The 20,122-nt window shown below is 40.8% G+C and overlaps 2 protein-coding genes across 4 annotated transcripts in view; one reads left to right on the forward strand and one right to left on the reverse strand.

Annotated features, from left to right (window-relative positions):
• Nucleotides 1–14,344, forward strand: part of LYRM1 (LYR motif containing 1) — a 33,588-nt gene extending 19,244 nt beyond the window's left edge. For 2 of the 3 annotated variants that reach the window (XM_043456019.1, XM_043456021.1), the window contains 3 exons: nt 6,599–6,757; nt 10,682–10,774; nt 11,905–12,272. In XM_043456019.1, coding sequence (XP_043311954.1) covers nt 6,599–6,757; nt 10,682–10,774; nt 11,905–12,033 — 381 coding nt within the window. In that variant the 3' untranslated portion in view covers nt 12,034–12,272. Of the gene's footprint in view, nt 1–6,598; nt 6,758–10,681; nt 10,775–11,904; nt 12,273–13,704 lie in introns of those variants that run through there. The other variant, XM_043456020.1, reaches the window with a different exon arrangement.
• A 3,245-nt stretch (nt 14,345–17,589) lies between these two features.
• DNAH3 (dynein axonemal heavy chain 3) overlaps nt 17,590–20,122 on the reverse strand; it is a 233,517-nt gene continuing 230,984 nt past the window's right edge. The window contains exon 61 of the mRNA XM_043456022.1: nt 17,590–18,369. Coding sequence (XP_043311957.1) covers nt 18,016–18,369 — 354 coding nt within the window. The 3' untranslated portion in view covers nt 17,590–18,015. The remainder of the gene's footprint in view (nt 18,370–20,122) is intronic.

The raw sequence follows: 20,122 nt of genomic DNA on the forward strand, positions 1-20,122 counted from the left end.
CATTTAACATAATCATCATAGGTAAGTACTTGTTGTCGGGCTTCCCAGGTGGCTTAGAATCTGCCTGCCAAAGCAGGAGATGTGGGTTCGACCCCTGGGTCAGGAAGATCTGCTGGAGGAGGAAATGGCAATCTACTCCAGTATTCTTGCCTGGAAAATCCCATGGACAGAGGAGCCTGGCGGGCTACAGTCCATGGGGTCACAAAGAGTCAAACACAACTGGGTGACTTAGCATGCATAAACACATGTACTTGTTGTCATTTTGTTCATTGTTTTGGGATTGTTTATGTAGTTTTTGTTGTTCCTTTCTTCTTCTTTTGTTTTCTTCTTTGTGATTTGATGAGTATTTTTAGTGTTATGTTTGGCTTACTTTCTCTTTCTTGTGTATTATTATAGATTTTTGGATTGTGGTTACTATGAGATATATGTGTAGCTATATATATTTATATACACACACACACTTACGTATAGCAATATAGGTTTATGTATAGCCATAAATATATGTGTATATATGTGTGTGTGTGTGTGTGTATACACACATGATTATTTTAAATTGCTGATCTTTGGATTAAAGATCTAAATGTAAGACCAGAAACTATAAAACTCCTAGAGGAAAACATAGGCAGAACACTCTCTGACATAAATCACAGCAGGATCCTCTATGACCCACCCCCCAGAGTAAAGGAAATAAAAGCAAAAATAAACAAATGGGACCCAATTAAATGTAAAAGCTTTTGTACAATGAAGGAAACTATAAGCAAGGTGAAAAGACAGCCCTCAGAATGGGAGAAAATAATAGCAAACAAAGCAACTGACCGAGAATTAATCTCAAAAATATACAAACAGCTCCTGCAGCTCAATTCCAGAAAAATAAACGACCCAATCAAAAAATGGGCCAAAGAACTAAACAGACACTTCTCCAAAGAAGACATACAGATGGCTAACAAACACATGAAAAGATGCTCAACATCACTCATTATCAGAGAAGTGCAAATCAAAACCACAATGAGGTACAATTTCATACCGGTCAGAATGGCTGCTATCAAAAATTCTACAAACAATAAGTGCTGGAGTGGGTGCAGAGAAAAGGGAACCCTGTTACACTGTTGGTGAGAATGCAAACTAGTACAGCCACTATGGAGAACAGTGTGGCGATTCCTTAAAAAACTGGAAAAAAAAAAAAAAACTGGAAATAGAACTGCCATACAACCCAGCAATCCCACTGCTGAGCATACACAATGAGGAAACCAGAATTGAGATAGACACATGTACCCCAATGTTCATTGCAGCACTGTTTACAATAGCCAGGACATAGAAGCAACCTAAATGTCCATTGGCAGACGAACAGATAAGAAAGCTGTGGTACATATACACAATGGAATATTACTCAGCTATTATAAAGAAGGCATTTGAATCAGCTCTAATGAGGTGGATGAAACTGGAGCCTATTATACAGAGTGAAGTAAGTCAGAAAGAAAAATACCAATACAGTATATTAATGCATATATATGGAATTTAGAAATATGCTAACGATGACCCTATATATGAGACAGCAAAAGAGACACAGATGTACAGAACAGACTTTTTGACTCTGTAGGAGAAGGCAAGGGTGGGATGATTTGAGAGAAGAGCATTGAAACATGTATATTATCATTTGTGGAATAGATTACCAGTCCAGGTTTGATACATGAGACAGGGTACTCAGGGCTGGTACACTGGGATGACCCTGAGGGATGGGATGGGGAGTGGGGTTCAGGATGTAGAACACATGTACACCCTTGGCTGATTCATGTCAGTGTATGGCAAAACCACAATAATATTGTAATTAGCCTCCAATTAAAATAAATTAATTAATTTTAGAAAATTGCTGATCTTTTAATTTCAGATGCAGTTAATAACCCTGCATTTTTACTTCCCTCCCCAATGATTACTGTTTTTGACATCATATTTTACAACTTTTTGTTTTGTATATCCCTTATGTACTTATTGCAAACATAGATGAGTTTATTCCTTTTGTCTTTTAACCTTCTTACTAGCTTTGTATGTAGTTGATTTACTACCTTTACTATATATTTGCCTTTACCAGTGAGCTTTTTACCTTTTGTAATTTTTATGTTTCTAGTTGTGGCCTTATTTTTCACTTAGAGAAGTTCTCTTAACATCTTCTAAACTATTTTGGGTGGTGCTGAACCCTTTTAGCTTTTGCTTCTTTATAAAATTTTTGATCTTTCCAGCAAATCTGAATGAAAATCTTTCCAGGTAGAATATTCTTGGCTGTAGGTTTTTCCCATTCATCCCTCTAAATACTAACATATTATGCCACTCCTTTCTGGCCTGCAGAGTTTCTGCTGAAAAGTCAGCCAATAGCCTTATGGGCATTCCCTTGTAGGTAACTTGTTAGTTTTCCCTTGCTGCTTTTAATATTCTCTTTGTCTTTAATTTTTGCCATTTTAATTGCAGTGTGTCTTTGTGTGGCCTTCCTCAGGTTGATCCTATTTGGGACTCTGCTTCCTGGACCTGTCCATCTGGTTCCTTGCCCATGCTAGAGGAATTTTCAGCTATTATATCTTCAGATACGTTCTCTGCCCCTTTCTCTCTCTCTCTTTCTCTCTTCTTCTAGGACCCTTTTATTGTGAATGTTAGTGTGCTTGTTGTTTTCCTAAATGTCTCCTAGATTTCTTTTTATTCTTAATTCTTTTTCTGTTCACCTTCAGTGATTTACATTACTGTGTCTTTTATTTCAGTTATTACACTCTGTCTCTATTTGGTTTTCTTTATATTTTCTAACTCTTTCTTTATATTTTCTCTTTGTTAAAAATGTCTAACTTCTCACTCTGTTTATCCATTCTTCTCCCATGTTCTTTGATCATGTTTATGTTTATTACCTTGAACTCTTTATTGGGTAAATGCCTATTTCTACTTCACTGAGTTTTTCTTCTAGGGTTTTATCTTATCCCTTCATTTGGAACATGTTCCTCTATCATCTAATTTTGCCTAATTTGCCATTTTTACATCTATATATCTGGTAGATTGATTTCATTTCCCAACCTTGGAAAAATGGTCTTTTGTAGGAAACATTCTGTGCATCCTGCCACCATACCCTTATCTTGTCATGAGAACTATATGCTCAAGGGGTACCCCCTAGGTGAACTGCATGGGTCCTTCAGTTATGGTGGGCTGACTACTGTGGGCAGTCTGGTAGGCATGGCTGACCCCTTATCTAACTGCTTCTTAGGCCCTAACTTGTTCTGATACTGCCCACTGCTGACTGGTGGGACTGGGTCATGAGACCGCTGGCTATAAAATCATGAGGGGCCGCAGGGCTGATGCTGGCTCACTGGTGGGTAGAGCCAGGTTCTGGGGTGGGTGTTTGCAGCGTCATGGTTCCCCAGCCTAGCATCTGCCTGCTGATGGGTGCAGCTGATTCCTGACACAGCTGGTTACAGGGCACAGGGTGTCCCAAAACTTGTGTTGGCTGCTGGTAGATGAGGCCTGATCCTGGGGCAGCTGGCTCTAAAGGTCCCAAAATGTCTCAGAGCTGATACTGGCTTGGTGGTGGTGGCCTAGGGATTCTGCGCCTGATGCCAGCCTGATGGTAGGTGGGTTGGGCCCTGCCATGGCAGGCTTCAGAGCTATGGTGGCCCTGAGGCTGGTGTTGCCCCACTGGTAGGCAGAGCTAAGTCCAAATGTCCCTTCAGGGTTGGCCGCAGGGTCTTGGAAGTCCTGGGGCTAGTGTATGCAGTGTGTGGGGCAAGTTCCTGGCCCTTTTGTGGATAGAACCATGTCCTGAGATGGCTGTGGGTTCAGGGAGTCTTCAGCAGCTTGTTTGGTGGTTGGTGGGGTGTGTCTTTGCTCAGCTAGCTACTTGGCCTGAGGCATCCCAGACAGGTTGGTGATGGCTGGTTGATGTCGAATAAGCTAGAGGAAGAATTTCAAAGTGATGCTTGCCAGCAATAGGTCCACGTAGTGAAACAAGCCCCCCAAAACACTTGCCATCAGTTTCTATAACTCCAGGACGAGCTCCAGTTGCCTCTTGTCTCTCCAGAAGACTCTTCAAGATCAGCATGTGGGTCTGACCTAGGCTTCTTCACATTACTGCTTCTGCCCATGTGATAGTCTGTATGTACCCTTTAAGAATAATCTCCATATCCCACCACTCTCTGGATCTCTAAAAAGTAAGCCTCTCTGACTTTCAAAGCCAATCATTCTAGGGGCTTGTCTTCCTTGTGCCAGACTCCCAACCTGAGGAACCTGATGTGGAGCTTGGAGCTATTGCTTCTTGAGAACTTCTGCAATTGTAATTATTCTTCTGTTTGTGGGTCATCCACTTAGGGGTATGGATCTTGACTATACCACAGTTCCACCCCTCCTACCCATTTCACTGTGATTCCTTCTTTATATATTTAGCTGTAGGAGATCTTTTCTGTTATATTCCAGGCTTTCTCATCAATAGTTGCAATTTTGGTGTGCCTGTAGAGGTGAGCTCAGGGTCTTCCCACTGTGCCATCTTGCTCAAGATCCCTGAATTTCTTTTAGATGTAGAAGTTAACAGTCAGGAAATAGGCTGAGGCTTCCCTGGTGGCTCAGTGGTAGAGTCCACCTGCCAATGCAGGAGATACGGGTTTGATCCCTGGTCCAGGAAGATCCTACATGCCGTAGAGCAGCTCAGCCTGTGCACCAGAACTGTTGAGACATTCTCAAGAGCCCGGGAGCTGAAACTACTGAGCCCACAGGTGGCAGCTATTGAAGACTGTGTGCCCTAGAGCCAGTGCTCCAGAACAAGAGAAGCCACGCGATGAGAAGCTCATGAACCACAACTAAGGAGCAGCCCCCATTTGCCAGTCTAGAGAAAAGCCCACACAGCAACAAAGACCCAGCACAACCATAAGTAAATAAATAAAATTATTTTTTAAAAAAACAGGCTGAAGTTTTTGCATAAGTAACACCGAGAGGGAAGGGGAAAAAATTCAGTGTCCATCAGTAGGAGAATAGACAAGTATGTTGGGATAGCTTCATGCAGTGGACTGAATTGCAGTAGTTAGAATATATGAACCACAGCTACAGAATATGGATGAATTGTACAAGTATGAGCAAAAAAGGCAAGTGGAAGTATATAATATCTCATATATATAAAAATTTTAACTGGCTAAGCAATATTATGTTAAGCATAAAGCTATATGTGAGAAGTGAAGTGAAAGTCACTCAGTCGTGTCTGACTCTTTGTGACCCCGTGGACTATACAGTCCATGGAATTCTCTAGGCCAGGATACTGGAGTGGGTAGCCTGTCCCTTCTCCAGCAGATCTTCCTGACCCAGGAATCAAACCAGGGTCTCCTGCATTGCAGGCGGATTCTTTTACCAACTGAGCTATCGGGGAAGCCCAAAATGTGAGAAAAGTAAACAAATTCAGGATAGTGATTCCTTCTAGGGGAGACGAGAGGAAATTTGATTTGGAAGGGGTACAGTGGAGTTTTGACTATATATACAATTTATTCTTTAAGGTTCTTTATGAACATATGACTGTTAATTATGTTATTAACTATATATTTTGTATATCTGAAATATTTTATAATAAAAATGACTTTAACAGGAATTTAATTTTTAAAAATGCTGCTAACTTTCAGGAATATACTTGGGTTGGTTCCCTTAGCCAAATCCTCTGAAATTAAAACTGATGTATTTCAGAGTGAAAACTCAGAGGGGCCACAAGATTTTCAGTCATCAGAAAGATTTTCAGTTGTACTTATTATACAGTTCTTATGTGGACAAGGAAGGAGGGAAGTAGACCAACAATTTTGAGAAATATTTTCAACAAGATTATGATGAACTAAAAAAGATTGCAACCTGACAAGTGGAATTGAGCCTGCAGACTCATTTTATTTGGCCCTCTTGGTACTTGCATTTTCAAAAATAAATACTGTGTTTTTTGAAATTTCTTATTTTAAACATCTTGACTGCCACCTATTGTGAAGCTGTCAGGAAATCTGGCACCCTTAGGCCCTCAATTCTACATGAGAATAGCTGGCCGGGACTGAGTAGCAACTGTTCTGTTTCAAGGGGGCACATCTTCTCTAGTTGGCCACTGTCCCCACTAGCCAAATTTCCTCATTTTGTTGCCTGCTTGGCCCCAGAGGCACTTCAGTTTACAACCCTGCATTAAATTCAAGTTCTCACATAACTAGAAAATTCAGTTATTCAAAATGTGCCTTCTCCTGTGCACTCAAGTTAGTAATGTAATTTTACCAGTATATACACTAAAAGCACCATTTCTAAGATATTCTGGGAAAGAATGTACTGGTTTAAAGAACATTAAATGTGCATTTTTGTTTTGTCATATTCATAAAAATAGTCATCATGGCAAACAGCAAGGTTAAACAACCTTCAACTAAGGGATGATGTACAAGGCTGTCTAAGAGATTGTGATATTCATACAGCACCATTCTGGTAATGTTACCAAACATATCTGTTGAGAAAGAGCAGTTATTTTCTAGACTAATTAAAGAGCTTGATTTTTTTAAATGTACAGCTGCTGTACTGCCTACTGTCAAACTGAATTTTTATGCAAATTATCCTCCCTTCTATTTTGGTGGGTCGGAAGATGACAATGGCAACACGACAAGAAGTTCTTGGCCTCTACCGCAGAATTTTCAGGCTTGCGAGGAAATGGCAGGCTGCATCAGGGCAGATGGAAGACACCATTAAAGAAAAACAGTACATATTAAATGAAGCCAGAACGCTGTTCCAAAAAAACAAAAATGTGAGTAGGCCCCGTTGGAGATTGCAAGGAGGAGAGCAATTCTTGTGGCGTTTGTTCATTTCTTTGCTATCCTATAGTTGAGAGGACTGAGGAGCACAAATTAGAGGGGCAGAATGTGGAGCAAGAAGGGGCCAGAGGCACAACCTCGCTGGCTTACCAACCACTGGAAAACAGAGCCCAGCCTGGGTTCTCTCTTCACTTTCTTCAAGTCTCAGTCCAGCTGGTAAGTGGCTCAGCATCCTGAGAAGACTGCGTGAGCCAGGTGACCTACATCAGTCCAGTGAGAATTTTCGGAGTAGGATTGGTTCCTCACACACTGTGCCTGTTGTCGGTCACTCCCACAGGAAGTGCTCAGAGTTGTGTTTGGCTTTTTCAATTCATAAGCTATTCAGAGCTTCCAAATATAAACCCATTCAGAGGAAAGAGAATAGGATTAAGGCAAAGGTTCCCTTCATAACTTAGCTTTGAACTCAAGCCTCTTTGGCTAGCAGAGAGGCTTTGCCCTTTGGGACCTCAGAATTGGGTAAAATAGTGCCTCCATTAGCTAGCTGAACCCAAATACCAGGGAGCCAAAAACCATTCTAAGAGGCTTGATTTGACAAACCATAAAGTATTATCTGTCAGCTTCTTGGGAATACTGTTTGGCTCTAAGCGTGGAAAGATGTTTTCAGCTCCTGACTTTTCTTGCCTCTTTCTTGTTGATCTCATGGATTCAGTGTTGTCACTGTTCACTTTGTGAAACTTCCTGACAATCTACTGTCTTTACTTTTCCCTCTCTTACCCTGTCTCAGTCTCCTTTCTGCCCTGTCTTTTTCACACACTTTCCCACCAGCTATAAGGGTCCTCTGAAGGTCATCCCTCCATACAGAGGCCCAAAGACCATGACTCCAGATCCCATATCTTGGTCTCTCATCAGCCCCTGTAGGAACTCACCACAAGAATAATAGCCCAAAGCAGAATTCATCTTTCCACAAGAACACCTCACTTTCCCATTTTGCCCATTTCTGCTATAGCTTCTGCCACTACTTCGTGACCCTTTGCTCTCATTCTTTTATTCAACAAGTAGCTAAGTGTCTACCATGTTCCAAACGTCAGACTAGACATCAGGGATATAACTGAGCAAAACCAAGACAGGGTCCCTGAAAGATGTTTCAGAGTTAGATGGAAAGAAGTGTAAAATTACCACTGGGGTTAAGTGCTACCTGAGAAACCCTCCCAATCTATAACATCCTCCCCTTCTCATAATCCCTGAAGCCTGCATGCTTTTAATACCAACCTGCTTGTGAAACTGCTTTCCTCTCTTCTGACCATCCTCCAACTTCCCCAAACTTTTTCTGCTTTTAGCATAGACCATGCATACCACATCAGTGTGTGTGTACCCCCTGAGGTCCTGAATAGTCCTTTGAGAAATAGAAATAAAATATTATAAGTGCTGTTTATTTTTATTGCTCCTTTAAAAATGTCTATTACATATATATATAATTGAATTATTAATAGTTTAATAAATTTATAAATACACATATGGAAGCTATGGACTCAGGATTTTTTTTTTTTTTTTTTGCCACACTGTATGGCTTGTAGTACCTTAGTTTCCTGGGACACGGCAGTGAAAGTCCTAACCACTGAAGCACCATGGAATTCTCAGGGCTCAGAAGTTTTTTAATTGAAAGAAGTAGATGATCAAAAACTTGGTAGACCACTGACCTATACCCTTCCCTAATTAGACAGTCATAATTTTTTTTTCTTATTTGTTTCATTTATGTTGGTATGGTCTGCTTAACCAGATTGTCAGTTCCTTGAGCACATAGACAGTTTCTTATACCTTTGTAGTATATCTCATGGCCCTGTCTGTGGTTGTCACTAAATTTATGAGCACTTACAAATACTTTGCTTCAATTGATCTTCTCTGGGAAGTCTTCCTCAAGTCCTCTTCCCTCAACCAACCCCATGATGACCACCTACTCTGAATTCCTGTATAGCAGTCTGCAGTCATTGCCCTGCTGACTATGTACCACTGTGCCTTTTCTGTAGCTTCATGTATCAGATTTGTTCTGCCCAGGTAACATCCTTGATAGCTGAAGGCAGGTACCATGGCCTCACGGTGTCTAACCTGGGAAAGGGGCTATCATAGTAGTATATGACCAGTAAAGCTTTGCAGGTTCAGTCACCTAAGGACTACTCAATACCCTTTGAGATTTCAGTTAAGGCAATAATAATCCTTCATTTGCCTCTGCTTGAATTGGCCCAGTGTGGTACAAGCCAGAGAGAGGTGTATGTGCCAGTACATGAGTGAGATAATATTGTTGTGTTGGGGGATGTACATGGGTTTTTTATTTTAAAATATGTACTGTTTTTACCATGTTTTAGAAAAGAAACATAATAGCAGATAATTTTGCAAGTACTGTACTTACAGAGGCCATTTAAAGAGAAAGTTTAATATTAGTATAGGTACTTGTGGAGATGACAAAATCACGCAGACAGCCTCTGAATGACTGAATTTGGAGAACTCTAATCCAGCTTGTTTAGATGGACAGTCGGAGCCCTAGAAGCCCTCAGTCCCCATATCTTTATTAGGGGCTTCTTTCTCCCTAATCCCTCATGTAGACCTAAGTAGTCTCCTGTAACCTCACTTGCTATAAGAGCTTAATAATAACCCAAATGTATTTCATTAATTGCTCTGAATCCCAATAGGCAAATGAGAACATGGAAATCTTTCCCCAAGGTAGACAATCAGAAGAATAGCTTCTGAGAAATACAGCGGTCAGAAAGCTGAGCCTCTGTCCCAAGGGACTCAGCTGTGGTTCTTTTTATGCATTGCAGGTCCTAGAACTTTTCTGTGCTCCAAGAGGACCACAGGACAGGAACACCCTTGGAATTTGCAAGCCATGGTAGCCCAGGCTTCACTGTGGGTGTCATCTGGGTCTCATGCAACCCAGCTCTGCTTTGAAGCCCACTTTCAGACTGTTGGTAGAGTCATGTGTTGACTCATTTTCCATCCTCAATACATTGTCTCCTCATCTACTTCCTGGCTTTCTGTTTTCAGAATGAACTTGTTATTCCTTTACTTGAAATTGGACTACCACAGTTTAACTGTTTGGAAATTTCAAAGGTCATTTCTTCTCCTTAGTAATGAGCAAACAGTTTACAGTTCAAAATAGAAGGTGGATCATTTTCCAATATCTTACTCAGAGGGTGTCTCGACAGCAGTTGCTGAAACACTTGATCAACACGGGGAGGGTATGAAGAAGCACTCTCGTTCTTTGTTGGTAGGAATATAATTTATGGATTGTTCATAGGAATATAAATTGGTACAGCCTCTTAGAGGGTAATTTGAATCTGCAGGGACTATCGGTAAGAGTTAAAAATACGAGATCCATTGTTTAAAATGGCGAAAGATTGAAAATAACCTAAATGTCCATTGGTGGAAGATTGGTTAAATTATAATGCAGTCATATGTTGGTATTTTGTGCAGCTGTTAAAAAGAATGAAGCAGTTCTATACGTGTAAATATAGAAGGAACTTCAAGTTGTTTGTGAAAAAGCAGGGTTCAGAGGTTTCATTTTTGTAAGAAAAACTACTAGGTATTATAGAATTATACTTATATATGCATAGAATATCCCTGGAAAAACAAACTTCTAATTATTGTCTCTGAGAAGGGGAATTGAGAAACAGGAAGAAGAAGAAGATTTTGTTTTACATTATACCCTTTTGTATTATTTGAATTATTTTTACTATGTGCTTATAGTAGCTAAATGATTTTTTAAAGTTTAATCCACAGGAAATCTTAAATTGTTTTTGATTTTTCAAATGACCAATATTTAATTTAGTGGCTGATGAACTGAAAAGTTTAAGAAAATGTGTACCTCTACTTTATGTAGCATTGGAAAGACGCTAACAATCTCACCTCTTTTTCCCTTTTAATAGCTCACAGACACAGACCTGATTAAACAGTGTATAGATGAATGCACAGCCAGGATTGAAATTGGACTACATTACCAGATTCCTTATCCAAGGCCAGTAAGTGTGACTTCAGTTAACATGTGGTGTGTACCTATCCTTGTCCACCCAGTTATTTCCAAGAATATACACCAAGAGGGCTTGTGTTTGCCGAAAAGCCTAGAACCCCTGTAGGAGGCATGTTGGAAATAAGTTATGCTTGCATGGCCACCAACCCGTTACAACAAGCTAAAATGTCAGTGAATGCCTGACTTCTCCTACTTGTACAACTTTCCCCTAAATGGAAAGGAAATCCAGCTGACGTTTATATAGTTTTCTAACTTTTACCTTTTTTATGGAAAGATTTTTATTTCTATTATTTTAAAAAACAGGTTTATTGTTAATAAAAAAATAAAATTCAGGATTTCCCTGGTTGCCCAGTGGTTAAGAATCCACCTGCCAATGTGGGGGACATGGGTTCAATCCCTGATCCAGGAATATTCTACATGCCACAAGGCAACTAAGCTCGTACATCACAACTACTGAGCCCTCACTCTAGAGCCTTCAAGCTGCAACTACTACACCTGGGTGCCCTAGAGCCCGTGCTCTGCAAGTGGAGATGCCGCCACAGTGAGAAGCCCGTGCATAACTAGAGAGTAGCCCACATGCAGCACTGAAGACCCAGCACAGACAGATTTAAATAAATAATTTTTTAAAAAGAATAAATAAAATTCAAACTTTAAAGGAATGCATAAGACAGTGAAAATTGTCAAAAATTCTCACCCTGTGGGAGTGACCACTACAACTTTTAAGTTGGACTGTATGAAATTGCCAATATTCTACTCTTGACCTACAAAAACAGCAATTTTATATTTCATTGACTCAGCCTAATAGTTTGGTAATATATCCTTTTAGTCTTTTTTTCTATACTCGTGTACATACATTTTCTTAAAGTACATGGGAACCTAGGCATACTGTTACTGCCTATTTTACTTCCCTTTTTTGCATATCTCTGCTTCCATCTTTTAAAATGGATGCATTGTATCCTTTTGTAGGAATATGCCATAATTTAACTAGTACCCTTTCACTGGACATTTATGTTGGTCCAGTTTTTCACTCTGCACAGAACAAGTTTGTATACACACTTTTCCCTCACCTTCTTTGGACTCTCATTTCACTAATATGATCTGTGGTTTTTCCTCTCCATGCAGGAAATAGGGCAAAGAAGAGCACAAGCTTTGGAGTCAGACAGATCAGGATTCAAATCCTGGTTCTACCACTTAATATATAATCATGAGCAAGTTATTCAACTTTTTGAGCCTCCATTTTCTCATCTGTGAATATTAGAATAATACTTTTTGTGAGATTATATTGAGAATTAATGTATATAAGGACTATAAGGAATAATGAATCAGTACAGAGTTACAAGCTGGATGTACCAACTGGATTTAGAAATAGCAGAGGAATCAGAGATCAAATTGCCAACACTCATGCTTCATTGACTATGTTAAAGCCTTTGACTAGTGTGGATCACAACAAACTGGAAAATTCCTCAAGAGATGGGAATAACAGACCACCTTAAAACAGTTAGAACCAGACATTGAACAGCAGACTGATTCAAAATTGGGAAAGGAGTACATCAAGGCTGTATATTGTCACCCTGCTTATTTAACTTATATGCAGAGTACATCATCTGAAATGCCAGCAGGATCAGTCACAAGCTGGAACCAAGATTGCTTCGAGAAATATCAACAACCTCAGATATACAGATGATACTACCATAATGACAGAAAGCAAAGAGGAACTAAAGAGCCTCTTGATGAAGGTGAAACAGAAGAGTGAAAAAGCTGACTTAAAACTCAGCATTCAAAAAACTAAGATCATGGCATCTGATTCCATCACTTCATGGCAAATAGAACGGGAAAAAAATGGAAACAGTGGCAGATTTTATTTTCTTAGGCTCTAAAATCACTATGGATGGTGACTGCAGCCATGAAATTAAAAGATGCTTGCTCCTTGGGAAGAAAAGCTATGACAAACCTAGATAGCGTATTAAAAAGCAGAGACATCACTTTACTGACAAAGGTCCATATAGTCAAAGCTATGTTTTTTCTAGTAGTCATGTATGGATATGTGAGTTGGACTATAAAGAAGGCTGAGCGCCAAAGAATTATTGCTTTTGAGCTGTGGTGCTGGAGAAGACTCTTGAAAGTCCCTTGGACTGCAAGGAGATCCAACCAGTCAATCCTAAGAGAAATCAACACTGAATATTCATTGGAAGTACTGATGCTGAAGCTGAAGCTCCAATACTTTGACCCTGATGCAAAGAGCTGACTCATTGGAAAATAGCCTGATGCTGGGAAGGATTGAGGGCAGGAGAAGTGGGTGACAGAGGACAAGATGGTTGGATGGCGTCATGAGTCAATGAACATGAGTTTGAGCCAACTCTGGGAGATAGTGAAGGACAGGGAAGCCTGATATGCTTTCCTGTCCTTCACTATCTCCCAGAGTTCATGGGGTTGCAAAGAGTTGGAGATGACTTAACAACTGAAAAACAACATAGAGTTAGCACTTAGCAGAGAGCATAGTACCTAGTAAATCTTTGGTGAATATAAGCTGCTGCAATGATTGTAATTCTTTTATTAGCTTTATTTATTTGTTTGTTTTTGGTTGTGCTGGGTCTTCATTGCTTTTTTGTGGGCTTTCTCTATTGCAGCAAGCAGTGGCTACTCTTCGTTGCAGTGCATGGGCTTCTCATTGCAGTGACTTCTCTTGTTGTGAAACACAGACTCTAGGGAGCTGGGGCTACCGTAGTTGCAGCACACAGGCTCCGTATTTGTGGTGTGAGGGCTGCTAGGGCACACAGCTTCAGTTGCTGTGGCACACAGGCTTAGCTGCTCCCGGACCAGGGATCAAACCCATGTCCCCTGCATTGGCAGGCAGATTCTTATGCACTGTGCCACCAGGGAAGTCCTGTAATTTTTAATATTGTCATTATTCTTATTATTCAGATTCATCTGCCTCCCATGGGCCTTGCCCCACTACGAGGCCGGGGACTTCGAAGCCAGGAGAAACTGAGGAAATTTTCCAAACCAATATATCTCAAATCTCATGATGAAGTTTCCTAACTCAGAATAAAGTTTTTTTTTTTTCTGAGAATGATAAGCCAACTAGGCCTTGACTGTAAACTAGTTAACAAAATTCTTCTTGATTAGGAGCAAAAATCCAATTATCTTCTTAAAACCTCTGAAATATTGGTACTGTCCGAATGATGCATGCTCGCACATCACTACAGTTTTCAGGATCTTGCTGCCTGATGAGATAAACACTAACCTTAGAGATCATGGACCTCATATCCTCACTGAAGCACCACTTGGAAACAAAACTAAGGCCTGTGGGCAGAAGACTGAAGGGTGACAAAAGCTTTCAAGGGAATGCCAATCACCAGACATGCCAGCTGATATGAAGAAATTAGCCAGTTGATGGAAGTTCTCATGGCTAGTTTAGAATTATACACTACCCCTCAGAATATTTTTAGGCCTTTTTTTTTTTTTTTCCCAAGTTATAGATTTACTTAAAAGTGGACTTTTTGTGTGTGCTTTGTTGTCTTTTGGAACTTCCCATTTCCAGATAAAATTCCCTTAAAAAGTGCATCTTTGGATCAATCATGGTTTTTCACTGAAATTTTATGAGACACATCTCTGCCCCAGATGTACACATACACAAAAGTGCATATCTTAGGTAAATGCATATATTTAGTTTATCTTAAAGCCTGTGATTACTTTGGATACACCTAAGACCTGAAAGGCTCACTAGAAATTCATACTGCATTCATTGAGAATTTTATCATAATATAATTAGGAAGTACAAGAGCTAAGCTGGCTTTCAAATTATGTCCAAACAGAAATGGAACAAGTAGAGATCAAAACACAAAGTACTTATTCCCTTGCATGTGTGGATACAGGTGAGATTCCCATGGCAGGTCATTTGTATATCAGTGTCTCATTCCCTCTTACCTCCAGAGGGGATGGGTAATCACCAATAAAGAAAAATCTCTATTTATTTTGGTCTCTCTGTACCATTTACCAAAATGGCCTTGTGACCCTCAGAAGCAGTAGTTGATAACTTCCTGCCCATACCTAGTTTAGGATTACCTAGTCACACAGAGTCTCTAATTTAAAGTATATGTATTTCAGCTTCAAATATATTCCTGTGAGCAGGAGCATACTTTTTCATGCTCAGGTTAAGTAAATATTGCAGGGTTTGTCAATAACATTGAGAGCAAATATAATACTGTGTCAATATATATATATTGATATATATATATCATGCTATAAGATATAGCATGTACATATTTAATAAAAATATAGCTATAGGCCTTTGATGAAGAGAGAGAAATGTAAATGTGTTGGTTGGCGTGTTGGCCACTCCACATTCAGTGAGCACATACCCCAGCCCAACTTGACTTCAGAGACATCAATATGCTGTTCCATCAGTCAGTCTCTTTCTGTCTCATCTCACTGTGGAAGTATTTCCCTACCAAGAGGTGGTTCTAATGTTTAAAGTTAAGTGTTTCTAAAACAATATAAAGCCTGTGAACTCAAGCCAGCTACTTTATCTGGTGGTCAGTCAATGAAACAATGACCTGTTCTTGGGGTGGAGGAAAAACTAGCTGTGCTGAACTTAGTGAAACATGACTTGCTGTCCCCATCATGATCCCTTTCTAAGTAATTCAAGGTGATTTTGAATATGCAATTTTTATCTTACTCTATGAGAAGTAGAAATCATCCTTCCTCCAAAATGGAAGGACTCCTCCAAAATGAAAGTCCATCGAATTGCTAGTTAACCTCTAAGTACCTTCTGTGTACCAGGAATCTTAAGCTAAATGTGAATTATATATGCCTACCTGCCTTTGCAAAGATGCATACTCTGTTACACAAAATCATAATTTCCTCTCCAACTTTCCATGAAACCTACTTGTTTATAATAACTTTTTCACTTTCTCTTCTACCCCCTATTAAATCTCCTTCTTTGGTCTTTTGGAAGCATCCCCTACACTGCCTCTTTTAATGACATTTTCTTCCAAGGCTGACAAGGACTGAAAACTATTTACTCAAGAGCCATATTTTTAGAGAGAAAGAACTAGCTTGGTGACAAGGTTTGTCTGATGTCATCTGCTGAGCTATTTATAGACAGGGCCTACAGCTTCTCACGGAGCTGATCTCTGGCCGTTTCTGCTCCAGAGTTCCAGCCTCTAATTCACCAGGACTTTTGAAGAACCTACTGCACTTTCCCAGAGGGAAATTTTTTTAAATTACAAAAATTTAATCCATCACATACAAACATTCTGTCCCTTGACCGCTGAGGAATGAAACAGTCCCTGCCTCCATCAGCTTTTTGCTGCTGAAGCTGGAGTTAGATAACTATAATTGAATTTCAGTTGTCCTTTTAGCAACCTCTTTGCTGCCTTATAGTTTGCAGTCTGACTTACCTCAACCAGTCCAAGATTCCAGGGATTTGGGTTCCTGACCACCTTTCCATCTCATATGACTTAACAATCTATTTGGAATAATAGACAATACGGCAGTTCTAGCTATCTGTTAATTCTGATTTTTTTTCCCTCCATTGGAAAAAGTTACTTTTCTTTAAAAAAATATCTTTTGAACCACATACTTAGAGCTGAGAAAAAGTATCTTCTCCTCACTCTTTATTGCCCACTGGCAAGATTTGGAGAACCACACCACCCCCCCACCCAGCCCCACCCTGCTTTTGCACTTAGGATCAATTAGATGATTTGCTGACCTCAGAATTCAGAATCCTCAATCATAATTTGATTGACTCCACATTCCCATGAAGAAACAAGTTTTCTGAAATATGTTTATGTGGTTCTCAGAAGCTTTGTTCAAGAAAAACAGTCCAAGTCAGAACGTTTCTTCTAGTGTAGAAGCTGGGGAGCCAGGCCAGACACATTAAGACTCAAGAAGTCTTATGTCTTTGCTCATCTATGAGCTGACCAACGGAATGCCTTAGAAGTAGCTATTTAGAGCCAAAGAGCTACATGAGAGTTAGTTGAGAATACATCAAGAATTTTGTTTTTATCTCCTTTGGGATTCTCTTCCAGCTGGCCCTGGGAAGAAACAGCAATAAACTAGAAATTTCTTGGACATGGTTGTTGGAACTACACATCTCTAAAATTCCACATCACAATATACCCAAGTCCTCAATAAGGAGGCAGCATGAAGCAGTGAAAAATGAATGGGTTCTAGAGCCAGAAAGATCTTGGCTCAAAATCTGGCTCTTCAGGGTGAAAGAACTGGGTGATCATAGGCAGGATACTTAGTTTTCCTGATCTTCTACAGGGGAAAACAATCATAGGAACAGGCAAGATATCTAAAAGCCCAAGGATAAACCATGTTAGTCGCTCAGTCATGCCCAATTCTTTGCGACCCCATGGACTGCAGTCCACCAGGCTCCTCTGTCCATGAGATTTTCCAGGCAAGGATACTGGAGTGGGTTGCCATTTCCTTCTCCAGGGGATCTTCCCAACCCAGGGATCGAACCTGGGTCTGCCTGCACTGAAGGCAGTTTCTTTACCGACAGAGCTACAAGGGAAGCCCATGGCAAGCAACAAATAATGGTTCTCCCATGTCTCCTTTCTTCCTGAAATTTCTACCCATCTGTGTAAGCTAGTGAAGAAGAATTGGGGGTCCAGTTCTACCACTGGCTAGCTGTAAAATTGAACTAGTTACTTTTCTAAGCCTCCATTTTTGCATCACTGGAATGGAGACAACAGTGATTATAATTCAGTCACTAAGTCATGTCTGACTCTTTGCAACACCATGGACTGCAGCACACCAGGCTTCCCTGTCCTCCACTATCTCCAGAGTTTGATCAAATTCGTGTCCACTGAGTTGGTGATGCTATCTAACAGATTAAGAGAGAAGCAATTAAAATTCAGTGACAGTTATGGCAAAATAATAGGAAAAAAAAAATCAGGGAGCTTAGCCACATGACTCAAGGTCTAGGCTAAAGAATCCTATTGCCTGTATTCAAAACTAGGCTCCACTATTTTAGTAACTACCTGACTTGGAGAAATATTACTTTCTCTATATCTTGGTTTCTGCACCCATAAAGTAAGGATAATAACCTACTTTATAGGACTGCTCTAAAATACTAGATCATAGCAAGTGCTCCATTAATATAATTGTCACCATCATTGGGGCTTCCCTGGTGATCATCATCATACCATGTGACTCTCAAGAAAGGAAAGCTATATTTCAGTCAAGAATGATACTCTTTATTTTGCGTTGAAACACATGCCATCAATTATCTAGCTGGCACAGAGAGGCTACTCCTCGGTTTATCCAGTGCTTCTGAGGCCTGTCAGTTGGGAGTTCAATGGATAGGACATAGTTGGTGGAGTGCCCTGTTGTGGAGAGGGTACCTCTCCGGGCACTTGTTTTATAGACTGGACACACATAAATGTTCTGATGCAGAAACATTGCACTTTCCCCAGGTTTCAGCCAAATGATGGGCAATGGATCATAGAGGATTTTTGGGAAAGACTCCCCGATCTGCATCTTTTTCCTGTCCCAACGGGCACCTTCTAAGAAGAGTCCTTTTATGTAGGCCCCATCTTCTGGGTTACTCTCCATAACTGTTTCTTGTGTGGTTACCTGAAAGACAGGAAGCTGTGAGTTCCATTGTTACCTGCCATTTTCCTAAATGAGGCAGCATTAAGAAACCGAAAAGGTAAAAACTGGCTTTACTGTCTGTCTCCCAGGACACTGAGACTTCTCTGATAATATTCCTACATGCTACGTGGGCCATGTCTGATTTCCAGTCAGCAAGAACCAGGAGGCCACCTTAACTATTACCTAGCTTAGTGACCTTGTATAATCTTTCCCCTTTCTGAATATGGATCTGTAAAGTGAGGGGTTAGATTCAGCTGCATGCTGGTAAAATAGTTCTCTAGTAGAAGAAGTAAAACTTTGATTTTTAGTTTCTGTCAATTTCTGTGGTGTAAAGAGCCCCACCATGATCAATTTCAGTGTATCCATTATTTAACAACCACCTGTAACTGGCTCTGGTAAGTTAGTATAAGCCAGCCCCAGCATATCATTGTTTAGATTCAGAGCTGATAAACTTCTTTAAGGTTGCGAAGTAGAAGGACATGTGCTCATCTTCTCTTGTAAGAACACCAAAATCATAACTAGCTGCTGAACAACCATTGACAGGAGAATGTAGTATCCCACCAAAAAAAAAAAAAAACCAAAAACAAAACACGCCACATCCAAGGGCAAAGAAGAGGCCCTGACAAGCTGGTAGAAGGGGCAAAATCACATTTAGAATCAAACCCCAGACCTGCCAGAGATCCTTGGAGGTACAAACAACCCTGTACACATCAGGACCAAGGGAAAGGAGCAGTGACCCCCACAAGAGACTGAGCCAGACCTGCCTTTGAGTGTCTGCGTGTTCTCCTGCGGAGGCACAGGTCAGCAGTGGCCTGCTGTGGGGACAGGGGCTCTGGCAGCAGCAAACCTGGGAGGCGTGGTATGTGGCATAAGTCCTTTTGGAGGAAGTCACCATTAGCTCCACTATAGAGTCATCGAACAGACGACCCACAAACTGGAGAACAGTTACACCAAAGAAGTTCTCACACTGTTGTAAAAGTTCTAGGGCCCACAACAGATTTCCCAACCTGGGGATCCAGCAAAAGGACTGAGAACCCCCAGGAATTCGACTTTGAAGGCTGGTGGATTTGATTACAGAAATTCCACGGGACTGGGGAAACAGACACTTGGAGGGCACAAACAAAACCTTGTGTGCACCCAAACCCAGGAGAAAGGAGCAGTTACCTCACAAGAGACTGAGCCAAACATGCCTGTGAGTGTCCAGGAGTCTCCAGCAGAGGCGTGAGTTGACCGTGGCCTGCCATGAGGTCAAGGGCACTGACTACAACAGTCCTGGGAGCTGTGGTGTGCTGGCAATAAGTCCTTTTGAAGGAGGTCACCATTACCGCCATTACCCCTACCATGGTGTGGCCTCAGGCCAAACCACAGGGAGGGAACACACTGTGTTGTCCCCGCGCCCCCATCAGCAGAAAATCAGATTAAAGATTTACTGAGCATGGCCCCACCTACCAAAGCAAGACCCAGTTTTCCCCACAGCCAGCCCCTCCCATTAGGAAGCTTCCATAAGCCTGTTACCCTCATTCATCAGAGGGCAGACAGAATGAAAACCACAATCACAGAAAACTAACCAAACTGATCACATGGATCACAGCCTTGTCTAACTCAATGAAACTATGAGTCATGCCTTGTAGGGCCACCCAAGACGGATGGGTCATGGTGGGGAGTTCTGACAAAACATGGTCCACTGGAGAAGGTAATGGTAAACCACTTCAGTATTCTTGCCTTGAGAACCTGA

This window comes from Cervus canadensis, chromosome 32, assembly GCF_019320065.1.
Source record: "Cervus canadensis isolate Bull #8, Minnesota chromosome 32, ASM1932006v1, whole genome shotgun sequence".
Lineage (NCBI taxonomy): Eukaryota > Metazoa > Chordata > Mammalia > Artiodactyla > Cervidae > Cervus > Cervus canadensis.